General features: G+C 36.6%; 1 protein-coding gene across 1 annotated transcript; it reads right to left on the bottom strand.

The window, feature by feature from the left end:
• Positions 1–206: 206 nt before the first annotated feature.
• LOC140138735 (agrin-like) lies at positions 207–21,759 on the bottom strand. The gene is made up of 9 exons (XM_072160496.1): positions 21,407–21,759; positions 20,607–20,768; positions 18,775–18,978; positions 17,487–17,672; positions 14,379–14,642; positions 13,057–13,299; positions 10,970–11,161; positions 3,736–4,002; positions 207–806 (listed from the first exon to the last, which is right to left on the bottom strand). Exons 1-9 carry the CDS (start codon positions 21,492–21,494, stop codon positions 736–738), a joined length of 1,677 nt encoding a protein of 558 aa, XP_072016597.1. The 5' UTR covers positions 21,495–21,759; the 3' UTR covers positions 207–735.
• Between the last annotated feature and the right edge of the window lie 1,818 nt (positions 21,760–23,577).

Raw genomic sequence — 23,577 nt, 5'->3', positions numbered from 1 at the left:
GGGTAAAATGGGGGGGGGCAAACGAATTTTGGCACACATTCATGAGGCGCCTTTTTAAATAAATGCTCAATCTAAAAAGGCTTGGGAAAACAGTACGGAAACGCTTTAATATGCAAATGTTCTTGCTCGCTGCGTTCGCAACATAATTATATCTAGACCATTTAAGGTTTGCAAATTGGGATCCAAAAAATTTGGCATGTTTACATACACATTTTATTAAAACGTTTTCAACAAACCCAAAACGTCTTTATAACATGTTGTTAATGTTTTAATAATATTTTGTGTGTAGCTGAACATTGAATATTAAGTTAAGACTTTTTTTTTCATTTCATTTCATAAAAGATTTATCATAAAAGAAAACTGAAATGCATCACTTTTACAATAATACACATATATAAAATAAAATTAAAATACATCTTAAAATCATTTTACAATTAACAGCAAATTTACATAGTTTTTTGCAAACTAGTGTCTTAATAAAACATAGTTTGTCTTGTCAACAACAACAAACGACAGCAACAGGTGTTTTGATTGAGAAGCCAAGTTTGATTGAGAACGCATTTTCATTTTTTATAGTTCATTATATTCTAAATTTATATAAATTCACATTGTTTTAAGATGTGTCTGTTACCAGTTGAAAGAACACATGAAGCATAGATGCTATAATGTTATTCGCTATTTTTGTCTTCTTTTCGACAGCCATGGAGTTACTGCCTCTGGTTTATTGAAAATTCTCTATTTTGCTTGAGTGGTTGTCTCATCAACAGAAGAAAGCAGGCTGTAATCCCCGTCTTGAATACCAAAATCTAAAAACAATAGAAACAGAGGAAAAAACACTTAATACTTAAAATATAACCAGTAGAAATGACAATCGGCTATTCCAGTTGAAATCCATACATGACCTATCTCCTACACAGGGGGTGTAGATTTCAAATGGAGTCACCTATTCAGGTAACCCCATTTGAAATTCACACTGTGTGGAAGGTTACGTCTTCTATATGGGGTGTATGAATTTCAACTGGAATAGCCCAATGCTTACACTCTTAAAAATACGGGGTCAAATACCCACCGACAAAAAATAGTTGCGAACAACCACTTTTGTAGTCAAATTTGACCCCGCACGGGCAAAAAGAACCCCCAAAGTGGTTGTTTGCAATGAAACGGGGTCAATTTATTTTTAGTTGGTGCATATTTGACCCCGTATTTTTAAGTGTGTACAAAGATTTATGTAATTAGTAAGCACTTTACGCATAAACGTTTCAGCTTTGAATTAGACTCCTGAACTGCACTAGACTATACCATAGTCGAATTTTATTAAACATATGTTATTATTAGTCATGATGAACCCATTTCGTTGAACTCAAAAGTATACTGATGTTTATTAAAATTAAAGTATTCAATAGTAAAATAAAATGCAACATTATCTTGCATAATTATAATGGCTCAGTTTAATACTGAACAATTCTGATTTTGGAATCTACCAGTATATTGATAGCGAACCACGAAAATCCTTGGGAAGCTAACAAACAGAGGGAGTGCGGTGACTGAAAAGATGAGACTGATACAGATGTGAAAATCTATCAGTTGCACACAAATCAATATAAATCAGAGTTTTATGCTTAAATGTAATAGCCAGAGTATGCAAAATGGGCAAGTGGACTACGGAGAAGTCTAGAACTGCACCTAAATAATATCCATGGGTTAATAATTGGGCAAATGAATAAATCCCAACATATAATAATGCAGTTACTTGTAATGAAATTAGGTAACCAACAATGCATTTTGTTTAAGAGGTCACATGTCACAGGGGAAATTGTCCAAAGTTGCCCAAATGGTCCCAAAACGTCTGACATATCACAACATTTTATAATGTTACGTAAAATTGCGCAATGCTTCCTCACACTGCCTGACCATGCACATTGAACGATTTTCGGTAATACAATCCGTGCTAACTTTACACAGTTTTAAGTAATTTTGAAAACTTTTGAGCATGTTTTCAGCAATTTCAGGCAATTTTGAAAAAATGGAAGCAACTTTGTGAAACTTCGAATAACATGATGAAATTTGAGAAAATTTCCAAAACTTTGGGAAACTTTATTCTATTTTGACAATTTTGACAACTGGGCCTTTAAAGCTACAGATTGCTATTTCTTGTTTCCCAGGGAAATTACAAAAGAATAACTAACACGAGTAGGTGTAAATTTTACCTTGATCACATAGATAGTCTTACAATAAGGGTCTGATTTCCATCTAAGCCACCCTATTAGACCTACAAAATCCTATAGATTAAGACTAAATGGCATGTTTTAGACCATAATTTTTCACATCTGGAGTTTCATTTTGTGGCTTTAAGCACTGTATAATGTGCACACTATTTACACTATGGTATTTAGCTCTTTTTTATCGCTTCTGGAATGGCGTGAGCGACCAATTCTTTTAGAGGGGGAAGGCGACTTAGAGGGGGGGGGTTTGACTAAAATGGTCAACATTTCCAATAAAGACCTAAAATATCATGCTGGTCAGTATCCCACAGGGGTGGGTAAGATGTCCCACAGGGGAAAGCTTCCCAGCAAACACAAAACGTTTTCGACAACATTCGCAAAAGGTTATAAAAGGTTGTCAGAAAACGTTTAAATGTCGGGTTATTATATAAAGGGTAGGCCTATATTAAGAGTATAAAACGTTTTCATAACCTTAAAAACATTTTTTGATAATCTACTGCTCAGCAAACAAAAGTGTTTTACAAACGTTTAAATGTCGGGTTATATAAAGGGTATAAAATCGTTTTAATAACATTCCAAAACCATTCTTGAAAACTTGATACAAAACATTCTTAACAGAATGTTATTTTTGGGTTGACAAAATATTTTGCGAAAAATGTTTCCCAAAATATTTGCAGTAACGTTTTAAAAACGTTTGCATGACCTTTATATAACCCGACATTTAAATGTTATTAAAAGGTTTTGAAAAAAAAAAAAAACATTTTAAGAACATTTCTGTTTTTGCTTGGTTCAAATACTTTAACAAAATATTTGGTAAAAATGTTTGCAAAAATATACAATAACATTTTTGAAAACATTAAAAAAATATTGTTGTAGTGTGTTTTCATACAAAACGTTTTAAAACGTTATCATGACCTTTATACAACCCGACATTTTAATGTTATTAAAACGTTTTTACCTAAACACATTCTTAAAAATATAACTTTTTAAAAACGTTTTTGTGTTTGCTGGGTTGGCCCTCTTTGGCTAGGCCACAGGATGGAGTGCACAGAGGGATTAGTTACTTCGGTTTAGAAATTGAATTGGACAATCACCAGTAGCGTAGCTAGCGAGGGCAGGGGGCAGAGTCCCCCTGACAAAAAATGAAAGAAAAAAAGTGCCCCTCTGACAAAAAATGAAAGAGAAAATCAGGAGGGCAAAGGAAAAGAAAAGGGGCAAGGAGCCCCTTTTCTGCCAAAATTCAGCCTGATCATGGGCCAAAATAGTGTAAAATACAAAATTGTAAAGATAAACCCATTTGCACCCTGACAATGGGCGAAAATAATGTAAAATACCACATTTGTGAACGCTATTGTCCCAATAAAGCCTTTTTTGAAGCTCGAAGACATATATACAGTCTCTATATGTATTATATGATGCAACTGTAATTTTTTCGTCTGTGTCCCCAAAATTTTATTTTGGCCCCTCTGACCAAAAAAGCTGGCTACGCCCCTGACTATCACTCTTTACTTACCATATTCCTCCAGACAAGCTCCATTATTTACCATAAAGATTGAACGATCAAAGAAGCAAGCAGTAGCCAGCAAGTGACAGTAACTCTCGTATTCCTGATTATCACTGCCACAAATCATATCATCTTGTGACTCGGCTGCTGGACATTCTGATGGCTTGACACAGTAGCATTGGGCTTCATTGGATACAACAGCACATGTCTCCCAAAGTTCACATTGTATGGAGTCACATGGATTGGTTTGGATTGGTACCGTTGGTTGTATTGTGCCTGTTATAGAAAATCAAATTATACTAATGAATTATTATTGTAACAATAAAAACAGTATTTAATCACAGAGTCTGCAACACTTACAAAAATGTGCAATTTTTCATTTTTAATACTTTTTTGAAAAAAAAAACAGACAGAAAACGAGATCTGATTGCGTTCGCCTGCGACCGCGAGCATGCACAGCCAGCAGTGACAAATGAGTTATGACCCCGAATCTGTGAGAACCGGAAGTGATCCCTTAATTACCTTTGACCCCGCAAAATATTACATAGTGCTTAGGATATCATAAGGAATATTCCTGGTGAATTTCAGCTTAATCGGAACTTATACATGGATTTTGATTTTTTTAAATCTATGATTGACCTTTTGACCCCCTTAATGACCTTTGACCTCAATGAAAAAAAAAACCTTATGTACACCCACAAAATGCATTTTTCTAATTTTAATTACAAAATTCTACTTTGTTTAGTTGTCGAGATAAAAAAAAAGTTATTTAGCTAAAACAGGAAGTGACCCCTTAATGACCTTTGACCCCCAAAATAAAAATATCATGCATACATCAGGTAACACTAATTCATGTATGATGATTATATTACTCTGGTCTGTTTACATTTTGAGATAAAAAATTTTTAAACTTTTTTGATAAGTTTGATTTTTGACCGGAAGTAACCCCTTAATGACCTTTGACCCCAAAACTGTAGGCATCCTAAAGACCCTAGCTAGTAGCGATGCATGTGTGCTAATGGCGACTCTCTGCTATGTAATATGTAAAGACAGTGATTTTTGAATATTTTTACAAATTTTTCAGACTTTTACCGGAAGTGACCCCTTAATGACCTTTGATCCCAATTCTGTGAAGGACTTTTAGACACTGGCTATAGGTGATGTATGTGTGCAAGTGACGTCACGATGCTATGTCATATGTGGGAGGAGTAGCATTTTTAGTGAAAATCACGTTTTTGGCCACTGACCGGAAGTGGATCACATTTGATCGGAAGTTGATCATGTGACATATGTGGCACCACCCAATAGTCCTAGTGACCAACTATGATCAACATGGCTGAAAGCATGTGGCTACGATGGTTGATTTAATGATGTTGACAGAAAGAAGAACGAGATCTGATTGCGTTCGCCTGCGACCGCGAGCATGCACAGCCAGCAGTGACAAATGAATCTGTGAAAACCGGAAGTGATCCCTTAATTACCTTTGACCCCGCAAAAATATTACATAGTGCTTAGGATGTCATAAGGAGTATTCCTGGTGAATTTCAGCTTAATCGGAACTTATACATGGATTTTGATTTTTTTTAAATTTATGATTGACCTTTTGACCCTTTTAATGACCTTTGACCTCAATGAAAAAAAACCCTTATGTACACCGACAAAATGCATTGTTCCAATTTTAATTTAAAATTCTACTTTGTTTAATTGTCGAGATAAAAATTCTTAAAATTATTTAGGTTTTTGACCGGAAGTGACCCCTTAATGACCTTTGATCCCAATTCTGTGAAGGACTTTTAGACACTGGCTATAGGTGATGCATGTGTGTAAGTGACGTCACGATGCTATGTAATATGTGGGAGGAGTAGCATTTTTAGTGAAAATCCAGGTTTTGGCCATTGACCGGAAGTGGATGACATTTGACCGGAAGTTGATCATGTGACATCTGTGGCACCACCAAACGGTTCTACTGACCAAGTATGGTCATCATACCTGAAAGCATGTGGCTACGATGGCTGATTATGATGTTGACAGAAAGAAGAAGAAGAACGAGATCTGATTGGTTGCGGTCACCTGCGACCGCGAGCACAGCCACCAGGCGGTTTTGTTGATAACCGGAAGTGATCCCTTAATAACCTTTGACCCCGCAAAATATTACATACTGCTCAGGATGTCATAAGGAATATTCCTGGTGAATTCCAGCTTAATCGGAATTTATAAATGGATTTTGATTTTTTTAAATTTATGATTGACCTTTTGACCCCCTTAATGACGTTTGACCTCAATGAAAAAAAAAAAACCTTATGTACACCGACAAAATGCATTGTTCCAATTTTAATTAAAAAATTCTACTTTGTTTAGTTGTCGAGATAAAAATTCTTAAAGTTATTTAGCTAAAAACAGGAAGTGAACCCTTAATGACCTTTGACCCCCAAAATAAAAATACCGTGCATACATCAGGTAATACCAATTCATGTATGATGGTTATATTGCTCTGGTCTGTTTACATTTTGAGATAAAATTTTTTTTAAATTTTTGATAATTTTGGTTTTTGACCGGAAGTAACCCCTTAATGACCTTTGACCCCAAAACTGTAGGCATCCTAAAGACCCTAGCTAGTAGCGATGCATGTGTGCTAATGGCGACTCTCTGCTATGTAATTTGTAAAGACAGTGATTTTTTGAATATTTTTTACACATTTTCATACTTTTACCGGAAGTGACCCCTTAATGACCTTTGATCCCAATTCTGTGATCCCAAATCACGTTTTTGATCATTGACCGGAAGTGAATAACATTTGACCAGAAATGATCATGTGACAGTTGTGGCACCACTCAATGGTCCTAGTGACCAACTTTGATCAACATGGCTGAAAGCATGTGGCTACGATGGCTGATTAACATGATGTTGACAGAAGAAGAAGAAAGAAGAAGAAGAAGAACGCGGTAAAAAGAATGCACAGCGCCGATGGCGGCTGTGCAAGAAGAACGCGGTAAAAACAATGCACAGCGCCGATGGCGGCTGTGCAAGAAGAAGAAGAAGAACGCGGTAAAAAGAATGCACAGCGCCGATGGCGGCTGTGCAACAGATACCAAACAGAAAATTACCTTGCAAAATGCCATTTGTAAACCACTTGAGTGTGCATATTGATCAAAATCACCTAAAAATAATGTGTGGGCTTTAGGGATCGGCAGAGGACCCTGATATGATGAAGTTAGTTATAAAAGTAGCTCGCGTCTGACAATCATGTCAATCAAACTCCGACGCGGTCAGTGATTGGCTAGCATCGTGTAACTAAAGAAAACCGCGCCCTTCTTTTATCTTAACTAGCGGGTACCCGCGCTTCGCGCGGGCCCCCGCTAGATGAGTAAATGGGAGCGGTTAGTAAACGGGAGCGGTTAGTATAAACGATGGAAATGGTAATCATGGCAATTGGTATCGCTTTAACAGCTCAATTATTACGCGGTTAGTGATGTGGTATAATAGGCCTACCATTTGTTGCCTCTACTTTGCAAACGACTTCCTTAGCATAAAATCTTTTGCGTAATTTTTGTACCAAACACCCTGTTGACTTATTTTTTCTTTGTCTTTCCCTTTTTTCTTTTTTTTTCTCTCTCTCTTTCCTGCGTTCCATTTCTCTTTCTTTTTCTTGCTTGTTCACTCTCTCTCTCTCTCTTCTTTCTTTTTTTTGTCTATTTTTTCTTTGTCTTTCCCTGTCTTTCTTTTCGTTTATCTCTCCCTTTCTCTCTTTTGCTTTCCCGTTGTTTCTTTTTCTTTTTCTTTCTTTCTTTCTTTCTTTCTTTCTTTCTTTCTCTCTCTCTTTCGTTCTTTCTTTCTTTCTTTCTTTCCCTCTCAGTCTTTCCTTCCCCTTTTTACTTATTTTTTCTGTCTTTCCCTTTTTTTCTTTCAATTTCTCTCTCTCTTTCCTGCGTTCCATTTCTCTCTTTCTTTTTCTTGCTTGTTCACTTTCTTTCTCTCTCTCTCTTTCTTTCTTTTTTTCTGTCTGTCAATTTTTTTCTTTGTTTTTCCCTTTCTTTCTTTTCGTTTCTCTCTCCTTTCTCTTTCTTGCTTTCCCGTTGTTTTTCTTTCTTTCTTTCTTTCTTTCTTTCTTTCTTTCTTTCTTTCTTTCTTTCTTTCTTTCTTTCATTCTTTCATTCTTTCTTTCATTCTTTCATTCTTTCATTCTTTCTTTCTTTCTTTCTTTCTTTCGTTCTTTCGTTCTTTCCCTCTTCTGTCCCTTTTCTTTCCCTCTTTCCTTCCCTCCTTCCTTCCTTCCTTTTTTCCTTCCTTCCTTCTTCTTTCTTTACATAGGCATAAATCCCGGGGTGAGTACCAATAATAAATTCCTCAATATTTTGATAAGGGGCATGGTCTACTGAATCACCTCCATGTTGAAGCATGTACATGTGGGTTTATTTCTTTCTTTGGTTCGTTCTTTCTTATAAATTTGTTTCTGTTTCATCAAGTAGGCCTATAGCAACATTGGGTTTCAAGAAGGTTGAGTTACATGACGGTGGTAGCTGGTGGTATGGGGTGGGGGATACCCCCCCCCCCCAATATCTTGATAAGGTCAATGGTCCATACAATCACCCCCAAGTTGACACCTGGTATACATAATGTACATGTGGGTTTCTGGCTCATATTTGGCCAAACTATAAAAAGTGCCCATTTTTGCGGCCTTCGTGCGAATTTGTTCCACTTTTGCACCGGGTTTTGCACGCATGTATTGTGGCCGTTTCTTTCTTTCTTTCGTTCGTTCTTTCTTTTAAATTTGTTTCTGTTTCATCAAGTAGGCCTAGGCCTATAGCAACATTGGGTTTCAAGACGGTTGAGTTACATAGGCGTAAATTCCCGGTGGTGGGGGTTTGATAAGGGCAATGGTCCATACAATCACCCCCAAGTTGACACCTGTATACATGTACATGTGGGTTTCTGACAAAATTAACCTCATATTTGGCTAAAAAAGTCACAGTGCCAATTGTTGCGGTCTTCGTCGTGCGAATTTGTTCCACTTTTGCACCATATAATTCACCATTTTAGCTTCATTATGGCCATAAATTAATCTGTAGCCAAAAGGTGCTGCGCTGGATTCACTGTAGGCCTATTTCAAGAAATTGATTTACACGGATCCCATCCCCCATGTCAAAAGAAACCTACGCCATCGTTAATGTTGCCAAAAGGTGCCAGATTCACTATTAATATGCCTACGTCTAAGAAATGCTTTTCATCCCTATCCCCCCAATGTTAAAAAGAAATCTACGGCGCCATTGTTGAGATATATCATACCATGCTGGGCCTACCTTAAAATCTTCGGAAAGTCATCACAAAAGAAGTTTCCGAAAATCATCATAAACGAATGCAGTTGATTTATTATACGGTTGCGATTTATACCGTGCTGGAAGTTTTGTTACCATTAGCGCGTCGGGAAGTTGCCACGACTTGTGCGTAATCCGCGTATAGCAACGCAGCAACGGACCGTAAATAAGCGGGCCACCATTGGTTGATCTACCGAATAAATCCAAATAATTATTTGTATTTATTAATTTATCTATCTATATATGCATTTACCATTCATCTGGAAATGCTAGAACTTCTTTATTTATTTATTTATTTTTCATCTATAATCTCTGAGATGATACCGATGAATCGATCCCAAGAAGTATCGATTATCGGCAAGTTCCTCTTCAAAGTATCGATCAGTATCGATTATCGGCAAGTTCCTCTTTAATAGTATAGATACTAATTATGGCGTGTCCGTCCGTCTCTCTGTCCGCGCGCTATCGCGTGCGCGTGGCTCGCTAACGCGTGCTCGCGGTGCATATAACGCCAGCTCGCGGTGCGTATCGCGCTATCGCATAGCGTGCGAGCATCGGAAAGCATTACAGTGACTAACAGGTGCATCTCATCGGACCAATAGGCCTATTTTAAAGACATGGTTAACATAAAAATCATCAGTTATGGTAAGGCCTATGTAACCCGTTTGCGTTCACATTTCTCCCGATTGAATTGACGGCCTACATCCAGACACTACTAAAATTTTGGGGTATTTTTGAGTCCTCCGATGTGGTTGCAGGACAGGGTTTGGAAGAGGCGAACGATGGGTTTTCAGATTATAGGTTCCGAAGTAAGCGTCACAGCTACAAAACAGAGTTGATAGTTGTGTCTTAATCATTGAGAGACGTATATGGTATAGTAGTTTGAAAGGTCAGGACAAGTATTATAGGTAACGGGCGCGCGTTGGGTAATTAGAGATAGGCCTATCACGAGAACCGCCTAACCCGAGAACCGCGAAATCTAGTTTAGTATAGTTACGTGATACAAACCAATCACAGCCTTCTGAGTTTAACAGGATCATGGCACACAAACACTTGTTTTTTTTGTTTTTTTTGTTTTTTTTAGAATAAAGATATTGGTTTTAGGTAAGGTTTTTTAAGTAAAAAAATAATGATGTCGCCCGTGTTATATGAGACGATAGATGCACGACAGCGGCTAAAACAATACCTTTATTCTCATTCTTAAACACTTCAATTCATATTATCATGATTATAGAAATCTCATAAGTATTACAAATTTTCATCAAATATTATTAAATCCCACATTTTACAAGGAACTACCTAGGCTTAAAATTGATCAGTCCCGTTGTTGCTATGTGCCTCCGATTGGTTCAAATAGCAAGTACGCGTATCGTGTTGTTGCACACATAGACATACCACCTAGACCTACGACTGCCCATCCCTCAGTACCACAGCGGGAGGTGAAGCCCCGTATCCAAGGTGATATTGACGGATTGACGGGGTTACTAGGCGCGGAGATATATCGCGTACATTCCGACGCGCTCGTTTGCGTGGTTACTGCGCCGTTATCGCCCGCGTCAAATGCAACATGTTCCGTAGACGCGAACATATCTGCTTGCTTGCGCCCGGGTATGCGTCCTTGTCAAAGTCGTTGCTAAGCTGTGTCGGCTTCACTACGCGAGTCAAAGTCACTGGTCTAGGTGCTCGTTTGTCTGGGGTTGCACACACGTGCTAACCCGTGTGATATCGTGTCATATCACATACGGGTACGAACCAATAAGATTGCAGGAACGTTCTCAAGTGTTTAAGATTTTTTTTTATTATGGACATTCATTATAAATAACTATTATTGGCTTGTTTTGCGGATTGACTATTATACAAGTTGGAGGTTGGACATGTTGGTGGCCATCTCTACATCTGGATCTGCCGCTAAAGGTTACATAATAACCTACCGATGCAGGATGGTACTTCAGGAGACCACTGTCCATTATCCATACATGTCACTGTGAGTGATGAGCCATAAGCTTCGCCGTCAAATCCAAACCCTTTATTACATTGGAGTATCCGGACAGCGCCAATGTGCAAGCCAGATCCTGCAAGTTTCCGTGCACTTGGCGGTATATCATATTCTTGACATTCATCCGCTGCATTGAAAAATAATAGAAAATTGTATTGTGTATGAATAAATATTAATAAATTAATAAAACATAAAGGAGAGAAAGGAAAAGTAAGACATTCGTTGTTGTAGGATTTGTGATCAATTTTCTATCATTTACAAAGCTAACACCCCAGCAAACACAAAAACGTTTTAAATAAGTTATATTTTGGGTTTTGGTTTAGGTAAAAACGTTTTAATAACATTAAAATGTCGGGTTATATAAAGGTCATGAAATCGTTTTAAAACGTTTTGTATGAAAACACACTACAACAATATTTTTAAAATGTTTTCGAAATGTCATTGTAAACTATTTTTGCAAACATTTTTGGCCAAATATTTTGTCAACACTTAAACAACATTATGTTAAAATATTTGCACCCAGCAAACACAGAAATGTTCTTAAAATGTTTTTTACAAAACGTTTTAATAACATTTAAATGTCGGGTTATATAAAGGTCAGGGGCTATTTTAACGTGCCTCACTGTCACGTACGTGTCGAGATAAAATATTCGTACAGTGACAATTAACAATCCATGTAGATATGCTTTAATAGTAGACAATGGTAGAGCCTTTCTTACGATCACATTCAGGTAAAAATGTCAATTTTTTTATTTTTGAAACGCACTCTACTTCATCAACACTTTTATCTCATTGCACGAACGTGACAGTGAGGCACGTTAAAATAGCCCCTGATAAAGGTCGTGAAAACATTTTAAAAACGTTATTGTAAATATTTTGGGCAAACATTTTTTTGCAAAATATTTTTTTTTTCAACCCCAATAACATTCTGTTTAGAATGATTTGTACCAAGTTTTCAAAAATGTTTTTGGAATGTTATTAAAACGTTTTTATACCCTTTATATAACCCGACATTTAAATGTTTTCTGTAAAACATATGTGTTTGGGGTGCAGTAAATTACCAACAAATGTTATTTAATGTTATGAAAACGTTTTATACCATTAATGTACCCTTTATATAACCCGACATTTAAACGTTTTCTGACAACCTTTTATATCCTTTTGCGAATGATGTCGAAAACGTTTTGTGTTTGCTGGGACTACAGCAAAATAAGTATGCTGCTTTACACTTAATGGTCTTGCAAGTAACAGTAAGTGGTAAAAGGGCAAAATACATGGGTGGTAAAGAACAATAATTTGGGTAAAGGATCGGACGTAATAAAAACGGACGAAATGGCAAAGGGACAATATGGGAAATGAATCAAGTGGTTGAAGGACACGGTGGTAAAGATTAATTGGTAGAAGATCAAAAAGGAAAGGACAAAATGGATATGATGGGTTGGGCTATTCCAGATGGAATCCATAAAGACATGACCTAAATCTCCCACACAAGGTGTGTGAATTCCAACCAGATCTACTTGAATGGGTTGTTCCATTTGAAATCTACACCCCCTGAGTAGGAGATTAAGGTCATGTCTTGCACAGAGGTGTATGGGATTTCAACTGGAATAGACAATATAATCCAAATGGCAAAAGGACGAAATAGGAGAGGTTGAAATGATGATGGGAAACCAACTCCACTTTTGTCCATTTAATGCTCTCCACGCGGGTGTCAACTGCACTTGACAAGTTTCAAATTTTGTATTAAAAATTTGCAATATTTCAGAAATGCAAATGCCTATGACCATATTTGGAATCAGCATGAAAAATGCATTAAAATGAGTACAAACAAGCCTACTATTGGTTAAGTGATTCTTCAGGTAGCTCTTGATATTTTGAGAAAATATCTCAAAACTTGGACTTTTTATGTTGAAGAAAATAGTTTCTACGCAGAGCATTTTGAAGCCTATAGTTTCTACGCAGAGCATTTTAAATCATGTTCATGGTTAAGGCAAAGTTACTGCTTTTACAAAATCATCATACCACAGTCAGGATGGCACCCAGGCACATGATAAATGGGTCCCAACCCTGAGTGATCAGGTACATCAGGAAGGATTGGTGGTAACTCTGGCCTGTCAGAGATCTGTTCCAAGGCCTCATCAGACGCATCAGGTAGGATAGGTAGTAAATCAAGACGCAAGCTGTAATCATCATCAATGCTGCCATCACCATCGGATGCGTCAGAGTTGATGCTAGCTATACTGTAGTCACCTGCCTCAGTTTTGGCTGTGGAATTTCAAATTCAGACAATCAAAATAGTTCTCAATAATTAATGTTTGGATCACATTTTAAGCACCCTCCAGAACTTGGCTGTTTCTTTCTATAATCTGGGCCATTTTCATCCTGAGAAACAGTTTTTTGATGTTTTTTCTGAGGGTATTAGCCATCAACATCACTGTGCATCAACATAATGAAACAAAAACGGCTGCCGACAAATTATGCTTACTTATTTGTTAAATCGATTGAACAAGGGAAAATCAAAATACAAAGTTGTTGAAGGATTTTTAAACATTGTACCTGTTATGTCTGAACGCAATTACCAGTTTTTGTATTCTTTGATTTGTAACTTCATAGAGTTTTCTACGTGAAAATGGTATTTCCCCTGGATCATGTGTGATACGGTTGTTTGATGGTATATACAAGTGTAGTCAATTGTAAGAAAATTTGAACAATGATGGCGCTATTTATCTTAAATCTTGTTTGCATTTTTACAATTGGCAGACAATAGTTGTACAAAAAAATTACCACAAATAAGCAGAAGAAGATGAATAATTTTATATAGAAACAAAAATTTATGTTAAAAATAGCTAAAAAATATATATGTAGGCCTATATTAACATGTTGGTTTTGTCCAGGTTTAGAATTGAACATTATAATTATAATATTTTGTCAGAAAACTTAATAAATGATCACATCAAACAACAGTGGTGACAGGCCCATAATCATGATAATGTGAAATTATGTTGTGAATAATTATTTTTTATGAGATAAAGTTTGAAGTTGCAACGTGAATGTTGTGGTTTGTTCCATATATTACCAAGTAAATCAACACAAAATCTGTAACAAAAGTTCTTCTTAATGTCAACATGGAATCGTGATCATGTTGAGTCACATTGTTCGTATTGAAATCCATACAACCCCTGTGGAAGACATGACCTTAATCTCACACACAGGGGATGCAGATTTTAACTTGAATGTAGTTCCTATTCAGGTAACCCCGTTTGAAATTCACAATCCCTGTGTGGAAGATTAAGGTCATGTCTTCCATAGGGGTGTATGGATTTCAATTGGAATACCCCATTTACCTTCAGAAGAACATGGTGTCTCTTTCTCCAATTCCACATCTCTACCAAAGAAACATGCCATGGATTTCAACTGACAAAGATTAGTATAATTTCTACCATCTGTACCGCAGACAACACTCTTAGCAATGCGCTCGCATTCTGATGGGTGTTTGCAGGAACATGTAGGTTCGCCGTCTACACCTATACATGTTTCCCAGACTTCACAAGACCCTTCATGGCATGGGTTCACAGTTGGCTCAATTTCATTATGTCCATTGATGATTGCTGAAAAGTATGATCATACCGAAAAGTATCAGTTCAGTTTAATAGTAGGGGGGTGTGATAATTCAAAAAATTTATGAATTGCTGCTGAAAATATGGTATCGACTATACTAATTTACTAAACAAGAATATGATCATTAAAAATAAATTTAAGTAGATTAACCCCCCTGTACATGCCCCCTGAAGATTTGGTAACAAGGTTGCCGAATTCGGCAGCCTTGCACATGCTTAATGTAGTAGATTATCATAGAAACTGAAAGAAATTGTGATTCTTGAGCCTGTTTTTAATTATTTTGTATTGTAAATGCTGAGTTTGATACAATATGTTGACAATATCATAAACAGCTTATCAGCTGGAGGATAATTATCACTTTTTATTTGTCTAGAAGAGAGTGCAATGCTTCATTGAAGTCCGTTAATCCAGCCGCAGTCAGCCTTAGACATCACATTCCTCAAATAGAGGTTCAGGTTTTCGGCATTATATTTCACACACAGTTTTCTATGATCTTTTAATTGCAAACATCACTTGATTTAAGAAGTGAAAGACTTGTGTCCCTTGCATATCTTCAAGATACAGCTGCAAGGTTTTGGATCTGTCCGGTGGCTTGTCAAGCTTCTCTGGATCCTTGGAAGATAGGCCTATGGCATGCTCAGCTGTAAGATCACATTCCCCAAAGGTAAAACTGTCTCCCTTCTGCTTCTGAAACCCGGAACAAGACATGATCGATCATCTTTATCTTTGTGGCTTCATATATGAGAAAGATTCTGCTACTTTAAATGAGTAGGCCTGTCACAAATGTCATTATCATACATGTACTTGATTTGCTGGAATCTGTCCATTGACACAAAGGAGAATGCTAGAATGTTGATGTTAAGAAGGTTCTTAGGATCATTGCGCAATTAGTCATCGTAAAGTTGATAAAAGGCTGGTATCAGTTTTGAGTAGGTTGTAACTGTTGAAGTTTAGTTAGTGAAAAATATGGCTCTATAATTATGATGTAAACTAATCAGAGCTCCTGTATAGTAAGACTATATGGTTTCATGCAGGGAGTCCAGATCCCAGAAGCACTGACAATGCATGCAAGTATGTGTTTATATCGGGCCTACTTTTGAAGATCTTCTAGATAGCTAGAGTTATATCCTATATGTTAAGTCATTAAAGCGTTTGTCCTTTAGGCTCACTATTCTGTTCCCAATTACGTGCTTGGTAAGACTCTTAGGTCCGTATGCACAAATGAGTTAGACCGGGTCTAAAGTTAGACCTGGTCCCAGGACAAGGACATTTTCCTTTACATTTTCTTAAGCTATTTATTTTGTCTTATTTTTGGACTTTGCATGTAAATCTTTAGAATTTGCTAGCTACTCTATGAAGTAAATATGAGTAAAAGACCATTCCTGATGGAACTCAATTCCACTTTTGTGCATACGGACCTTAGGGCCTACACCTAGAAAAGATGGTCAGACGTAGGCCTACACATAAACCCAGAATCCAGCCTTTCATCAATAAGACTTTCTACACCTTCACTATGAGCTGTTTGATCTGTAATGACAAAGTCTATCTTTTCATTTTAAAGTGTTTTAGCTCCACTTGCTGCTTCTAACATCACAAAGATATGCCTACTCACTTTTTACACCACACCAACCTATAGGCCTAAATGTCCAAAATTGCTCAAATGTCATCATATGGAACTAATTTCACACTAGCTAATCAAGAAGAGCACATACACAATCCATAGTTTTAGCGAAAAGCACTTTAATCAAGTGTTTACAGCCATTTCAACTTCCATTAATGTCGTCTGCTACACAAGCCTGCCGAATTCGGAAACCTTGTTTCAAAATTTTCAAGGGGCATGTACAGGGGGTTAGAAATCATTTTTGAATAAAATTCTTTCATATTCTTGATTTCCAATGTTGATACCATATTTTGAACTGCAATTCATATTAAAAAGTTGAAATTTGCAAAATAACACACCCCCCTATTAATAGTAATTTCTCTTTTGTGACAAAGTCCGGGGCAAAGCAATATATGGCTGCAGCCAATGGCATGTATCAGGTGGTCGGCAGGTACAGAGTGGCTCTTAGACAGAGGCGTGTCGGCCGGGGAAGGGGTGAAGTTTCCCCGGCTCAAAATACCGGGACAAAAATTGCAATGCGCATCTTTCTTTGGTTTTTGGCCACAATTATCTTAATTTTAACTCATTTCATATAGTACCAAAATTCACCGCGATCATGGGCGAAAATAGTGTTAACTCTATTCACGCGGGTGTCGACTGCAGACGACAAGTTTCAATTTTTTTTTTAAATTCAAAAATTTCAGAAATGTAAATTTTTATGACCATATTTAGAATCAGCATGAAAAATGCATTAAAATGAGTACAAACACGCCTAGTATTGATCCAGTAGTTCTTAAGATAGCTCTTGATATTTTGAGAAAATATTTCAAAACTTGAACTTTTTCCATTGAAGTGCATGGCTAGCACGCAAAGCAGACTTTTCATATGCACAGTCGGTCGGAGGGAAAGCAAGGAGGAATAGTGTAGGGCCTAAAGTTCGTGCACAGTCTCTCTAAAAAACATTATGTTGGCCTATTATGTATTATATTCCAACGATTATACCAATGAAAATGATGCAACCGGGAAAACTGGGAAATTGTTATTTTTTCCCCTCTGCCCAAGAAACCTGGACACCATGCCCTCAACTCACTAACCCCCCGGCACTAACCCAAATCCTAACCCTAAGCCCCAATACTGTAGGCCTACTCCTAAACCCTATCCTATAAACCTTAACGCCACATGGCAAGTAGCCTATAGTACAGAAATTCTATATAAAAACTCGCTATCTATATACCCGAGCATATTGGTGGTTGTCTGGACCAGGATCCATCCATCTCACATCGGCTGATTACATGGGTTTCGCCATCTACCGTCTCAAAGCCAGGAGGACAGACAAATAAACGGAACGACTTGTAAATGTTCCTATTACCTCCCATTACCATCAGATTAGTAGGTATCGTTAACGTTGGACATCGAGGCACTGAAAAAGTAAAGAAATTCTTAATATCTCGGGCCTAAAGCAATGGCGTATAGGCATGTTTTCCAGGGAGTCGGGCAAACATGCAAAGGAGAGTCAAAATGGGCTAAAAATACTAACAGCATCCCCACATGTGGGAGAGTTGTTCCCACCCCCTTGCCACTATGGCTACTCGACTGATTTGAAGTAGAATGGAGAGGCTACAGAGATAGATTTGTAAATTCAAAGCGTTGTATCGGTGAAGCAACCATTTCTATATGGCATCATGAGTCTGACGTTTTACCGTTGCGACTGACATTTCGTTTTTCGCAGCGATTTTTGGTTCTCGACTCATTTTCCACCCAATCAGTCAGGACTTAGTTAGCCTTAATTATCAGCGTCTTTTGCGTTGCAGAAAGGCTTCGCTGCTCAGTGCGAAAAGACGCTGGTGAAAATGAGCTACATGCGTCTGTCTGAATGGAAAAACGTCCGGAAGACAATACGTTGGACTAGATACTCACCTATATGCAATTTTGCCTGCATGCCACTGGTCTTGCCTAAAATACGCGACCAAAGTAAATCATCATAATTATAGCAATTTGGTCCACAATCATGTGACTTCTAAATTTGTCCTTGCAGTTATGGAAGTCATCGTAGTTGCATTATATGACTAAATTAATTCGTTTTCTTAATGCCATGATCTTTTTGTATCAGTTTCCAATTTACGTTGTTAGAACACTGGGTAAAGAAAAAGTTTGGTGAAGCGTTTTACCCAACTTTGGATAAATTTTAAACAACATTTGGGTTATTTTCAGTAATTGATCTAATGTTGTGTAAATTTTTACCCAAGTTGGGCAAAAGTGCCATTTTACCGAGCCGCTATACCATATGAGCAACCTTCATGAGTTGGGTAAGAATTTGTACCCAATATTGGGTAAAAGTTTACCAAACATAGGGTAAATTACAGAAAATAACCCAATGTTATAATTTCCCTAATGTTGGGTAAAATCTGTTACTCAACCGGTTTTCTTACCCGGTGCTCTGACATTATTTGTTTGGTTGCGTTCGGATTTTTTAAAGTTTATTTGTTTGCTTATTTTGTAACCCTTCGGTAGTCAGCACTTACGATCATTAATGTTGACACAATGTGGTTCCTGTCCACTCCATTCCCCATCACCTCTGCATTTCCTCGTCAGATCTCCACTCAGAAGAACACTCTCTGAGTTGCAAGTGTATGTCACTGTGGTGTTGAAGGCTCTTATCCGGAGTGAATCGTACTCAACAATGACATTCTCTGGTGTTTGAAGCTCTCTGCAGTAGTTTTCTCTTCCTGATTAAGAGATTCAGCATTATTAAGGATTTGGTTGATTGATTTATTGATCGATCGATCGATCGATCGATCGATCGATCGATTGATTGATTAATTGATTGATTACATGATTGATAATTGATTATTGGTTGATTGTTTGTTTGATTGATAGATTGCTTGATTGACTTATTGATTATTGATTGATTGATTGATTGATTGGAGGGATTGAAGGGATTGGTGCTGATTGCTCGTTCAATACACTGATTTATAGATTGAGCGATTTATAAGGTTTTATCACTTGCTCTTAAACATGGCAACATTTCTGGAATATGACTCCAACATCACAACTGCTATTATAGGCTTAGGTCTAAATATGAATGGTGGCAAGAACACCCAGCAAACACAACACGTTTTCAACATCATTCGCAAAAGGTTATAAAAGGTTGTCAGAAAACGTTTAAATGTCGGGTTATATAAAGGGTACATTAATGGTATAAAACGTTTTCATAACATTAAATAACACTTGTTTGTTGGTAATATACTGCACAGCAAACACAAATGTTTTGCAGAAAACATTTAAATGTCGGATTATATAAAGGGTATAAAAACGTTTTAATAACATTCCAAACACATTATTGAAAACTTGGTATAATTCATTCTAAACAGAATGTTATTTGGGGGTTGAAAAATATTTTGCAAAAAAATGTTTGCCCAAAATATTTACAATAACGTTTTTAAAATGTTTTCACCTTTATATAACCCGACATTTAAATGTTATTAAAACGTTTTGTAAAAAACACTAAACGAACATTTCTGCAATTGCTGGGTGCAAATATTTTAACATAAGGTTATTTAAGTGTTGACAAAATATTTGGCCAAAAATTTTTGCCAAAATAGTTTACAATGACATTTCGAAAACATTTTAAAAATATTGTTGTAGTGTGTTTTCATACAAAACGTTTTCATGACCTTTATATAATAACCCGACATTTTAATGTTATTCAAATGTTTTTACCTAAACCAAAACCCAAAATATAACTTATTTAAAACGTTTTAAAAACGTTTTTGTGTTTGCTGGGCAGTTTGAAAATAAAAGTTTGTTTGTCATGTTTGTGTATTATTTAAACAGTCGGTCCAGACGAGCACATGCTTGTATAAATGGTAACTTTTAAACCTGATGACTGACTGACAGTATTTTTGTGGGGGCCTGAGAGCACATCCCGGGAGCATATCGCGGGAGCACATCGGACATATCGAATTTCATTCCGAATACGAAGAATGTCCTTCTAATATCAAATAATTTTGATTTTTCGAAATTCGCGATATAGGCCCCTAATATAAATTTTATGGCAAATGATCCAAAATTGACATTTAACAATCCTCGAAGTAAAATTGATGATATTTACTTGAAGTGTATGTTGCTGGGAGGAAAGGCCGACGATCATTGTTTGACTTTTCGTATAAAGATATAGTTTTTATACACTTTTCCAAAAAAAAAAACCCTTAAAAAATTAAGTAGGCCTATTTTGAGGGGAAAATGTGTATCTTCAATACAAAAGGTGCAAGATAATTATGCACAAAACTCAAAATCTGACCCAACTTTCATTATTTTTTTAAAACGTTCATGATCCACCACCCTTAATACTTACTGACTTTAAGACATCTAAGTCCGCAGAACCCATCGCAAGCACATACTCTTTTACCCTTGCAACTCTCGCGTGTGCTAACACATATCTTAGCTATAGAACAGTCCTGTCCTACAGATTGTGCATTCTCTGGTACGTATGGACATCCTGTCTCTTGTCCCTGAGCTTGAAAGAGGGGGAAAGCGTAGGGGAAAAGCAAAAAATTATATGAAAAAGTTCTGCTGAATTTTTTTTCCTTGTTGGTCAGTATCGACAAATTTGTTTCTCTCTTTTTTATTTATATAGGCCAACATGTTTAGGGAGCATTCATATACACTGGGGCTGATGTAAATGGGGCTGAAAATATATTACCCCGACATGGGAGTCCTGAAATAAGATTCAAGCAAAGTAGGCCTACATTAACTAACAATTTGGAATATTAAAGGACTTGAAATAAAAAATTCTAGATTTTTTTTTTGCATGTATTCATTTGACCCCCACTTGACCCCTTCCCAGTTTCTTAATTTTTTTGCGATTTTCTATTAAAGTGGTTCATTGTTATGCAAAGATACAGTTTACGCTCCGTAGCTTTCACATTGACATTTCGGGGCTTGCATTTTGTTATCCCTATTTCACGTGCTCAAGGACATCTCTTTACAGATGAATGAGCATGAAAGAATCTTCCACACGACTATATGGTGCGGAGAAAATATCACATTAGTTGACGCAAGAAATGTAATGCAAAGGAAATCATGCCACATGATTAAAAACAAAACTGGTAAAGTATTCAAACAATTAGACAATAAACAAGCATATAGACTCACCATTCAAGCTGGATAGACATAGAACAACTACAAAAATGAAGTCTTCTTTCGATCTGCCGTTGGTGTTTCTACGGTTGAGGAAATGCATCGCAAAAAAATCCCGTTATAATGTGCCAGAACTAGGGTAGGCCTATGAGCCTATTAATACCATCAAAGTTCCTCTGATACCTTTATCAAGCCTATAAAATTGAGATGGCTTCCAGGTGGATATGCCTACAACTAATGTCTGCAGATACTTGGGTACTCCCGTTAATAGAAGGCCTATTTGCGTGAACCAACTTTTCATAGAAATAAGCAATATTTCTGTGAGTTCTAGACACAACCTTAAACAAAATAACTGTAAAGTAAAATGACCTCGGGATTATTTTAAGTCTTTTTCCTTGCCAACTTTTGATTCTGTATAATATTTCTCAACCTATTTTGGCCTTGATCGTGTTAATATTAGATATTCAGATTGATAATGGGGAATTCCCGAAATAACGGATGTTTGCGGGTGTTGAGACCAGTTGGTGGTTCCGAAACGGTTTTATCTGTTATTAATTTATACATATTGTCCTATAGCTATACATTGTTTTTAATTTTACTTTTAATCGCCGTTTGCCCCACAGAGTAAGTTGTTTTCCATCGATGGTCGGCCAAAATGATGAACTATTTGAACCACTTAAGGTTAGCAACTATTTTAAACTGTTGCGATTTGGTAGTTTACAGCATCTTGCGAATGGTAGTGAGCTTTGGCAAAAATTGCATTGATCATTTCATAGCGAGTGTGTAGAAGAATTCAAATATCATATATGCTTTTGTAAGTCCTGTGGTTCTTGAGTTATTTTGTAAAGAGTGCTGAAACAACAACACTTTTGTAAAACGCATAACTCATTCACAACAAAAAATCAAACAAGTTTTCAAAGTATATGATTTGTAGAATGAATTTGTGCAAAACATCAAAGTGTTATTTTTCAATATTGATTTAAATAATGAAAATCGAAAATGAAGGACGAGGCCTATATAACAAACATGATAAAGGGTATAAAACGTTTCAATAACATTATAAAACAATTTTGTAAACAGAATTCAAAACATTCTAAAAATAGGCCTAATGTTATTTAGGCCTAAGTGTTGCCAAAATATTTGCTATATAGGCCTTAGTGTTTTTGTTGTGGTTTTTGTTTATCTCTGTTTTATTTTATATAAATGAACGTGTTCATCACCTATAACCCGACATTTAATATCAAAATTTACCTTCATTTTGGGTCAATAGTTTGAAATAAATTCATTTCGCGCCTTCACGAGCAGTTATTGTTCCAGTCAACACCGTCCAAAAAATTTGCTCACCCCCTTAAATTATAATGATCCTGCCGCCACTGCCTCAAGCAGTTGTGCCACCCCCACCCCGTGGACTCAACTTTAGAAGTGACTGTATGTGACTGCCCCCTTTTTTGAAGTCGAATATAGGCTTACCTGTATCCGACGAGCCTCTTTTTGAAAACGTTGTACCCGATGACCATGATGACCCCTTTTTTTTAGGAGCAGTCTCGAGCAGCAGCTACCTAACGACCCCCTTTTTTTCTAGAATTGTATCATCAAAATGCCACAAAATAATGCGGAAACTTTCAAATTCTCTTATTTCAGCAAATTTGTATTGTAAATTTGGGAAATTCGGAAAAAGAAATAGAATTTTTGCTCCATTTATAAAAAAAAAAAATTCTACCCAATGATCCCCAAATTGAAATTGTGTACCCAATGACCCCTTTCATTTTGTTGTACGAATATACAAACAGACAAAACATTTTATACCAAATAATGAACATTCAAAAACGGAAAAAAAAAACCCGCGACCCTACTTTTTCAGATTTTAGGGTCGATAAGGCAATACAAATCATATTTTTTGGCCTAATGTTGAAATAGATCTATGTTTTTTTTAGAAATGTTTGGTTTAAAGTGCCAATGTTGAATAATTACTCTACAGCTATTATAGCTATAATAGGCCTACACACATTGAAATCGGGAAACAGGAAACAAAAGCTTAAGAGGTATATAGCAAAGGAAGTAATGTAGAGCTCATTTCAAACCAGTTGGTTTTAATAGCGTGTTTGTGGGAGGAAATAAAATCCCGGGTATACAATTACACTCCATAAAATTAGGAAAGTGATGTCATCAGACCCATAATAATTATT

The sequence above is a fragment of the Amphiura filiformis genome, chromosome 18 (assembly GCF_039555335.1).
Source record: "Amphiura filiformis chromosome 18, Afil_fr2py, whole genome shotgun sequence".
Lineage (NCBI taxonomy): Eukaryota > Metazoa > Echinodermata > Ophiuroidea > Amphilepidida > Amphiuridae > Amphiura > Amphiura filiformis.
Note: the sequence above shows the minus strand (reverse complement) of the source record. Positions and strands in the feature narration are given on the sequence as shown.

What these genes read in the sequence shown, in the direction of transcription:
- LOC140138735 (XM_072160496.1), bottom strand. Translation starts at nt 21,494, where the DNA reads ATGCATTTCCTCAACCGTAGAAACACCAACGGCAGATCGAAAGAAGAC. An exon ending in TTGTGTCAACATTAATGATC is followed by an intron (nt 17,673 to 18,774) that starts GTAAGTGCTGAC and finishes TTACTTTTTCAG; the next exon opens with TGCCTCGATGTCCAACGTTA. An exon ending in AGCTTGTCTGGAGGAATATG is followed by an intron (nt 807 to 3,735) that starts GTAAGTAAAGAG and finishes TATTGTTTTTAG; the next exon opens with ATTTTGGTATTCAAGACGGG.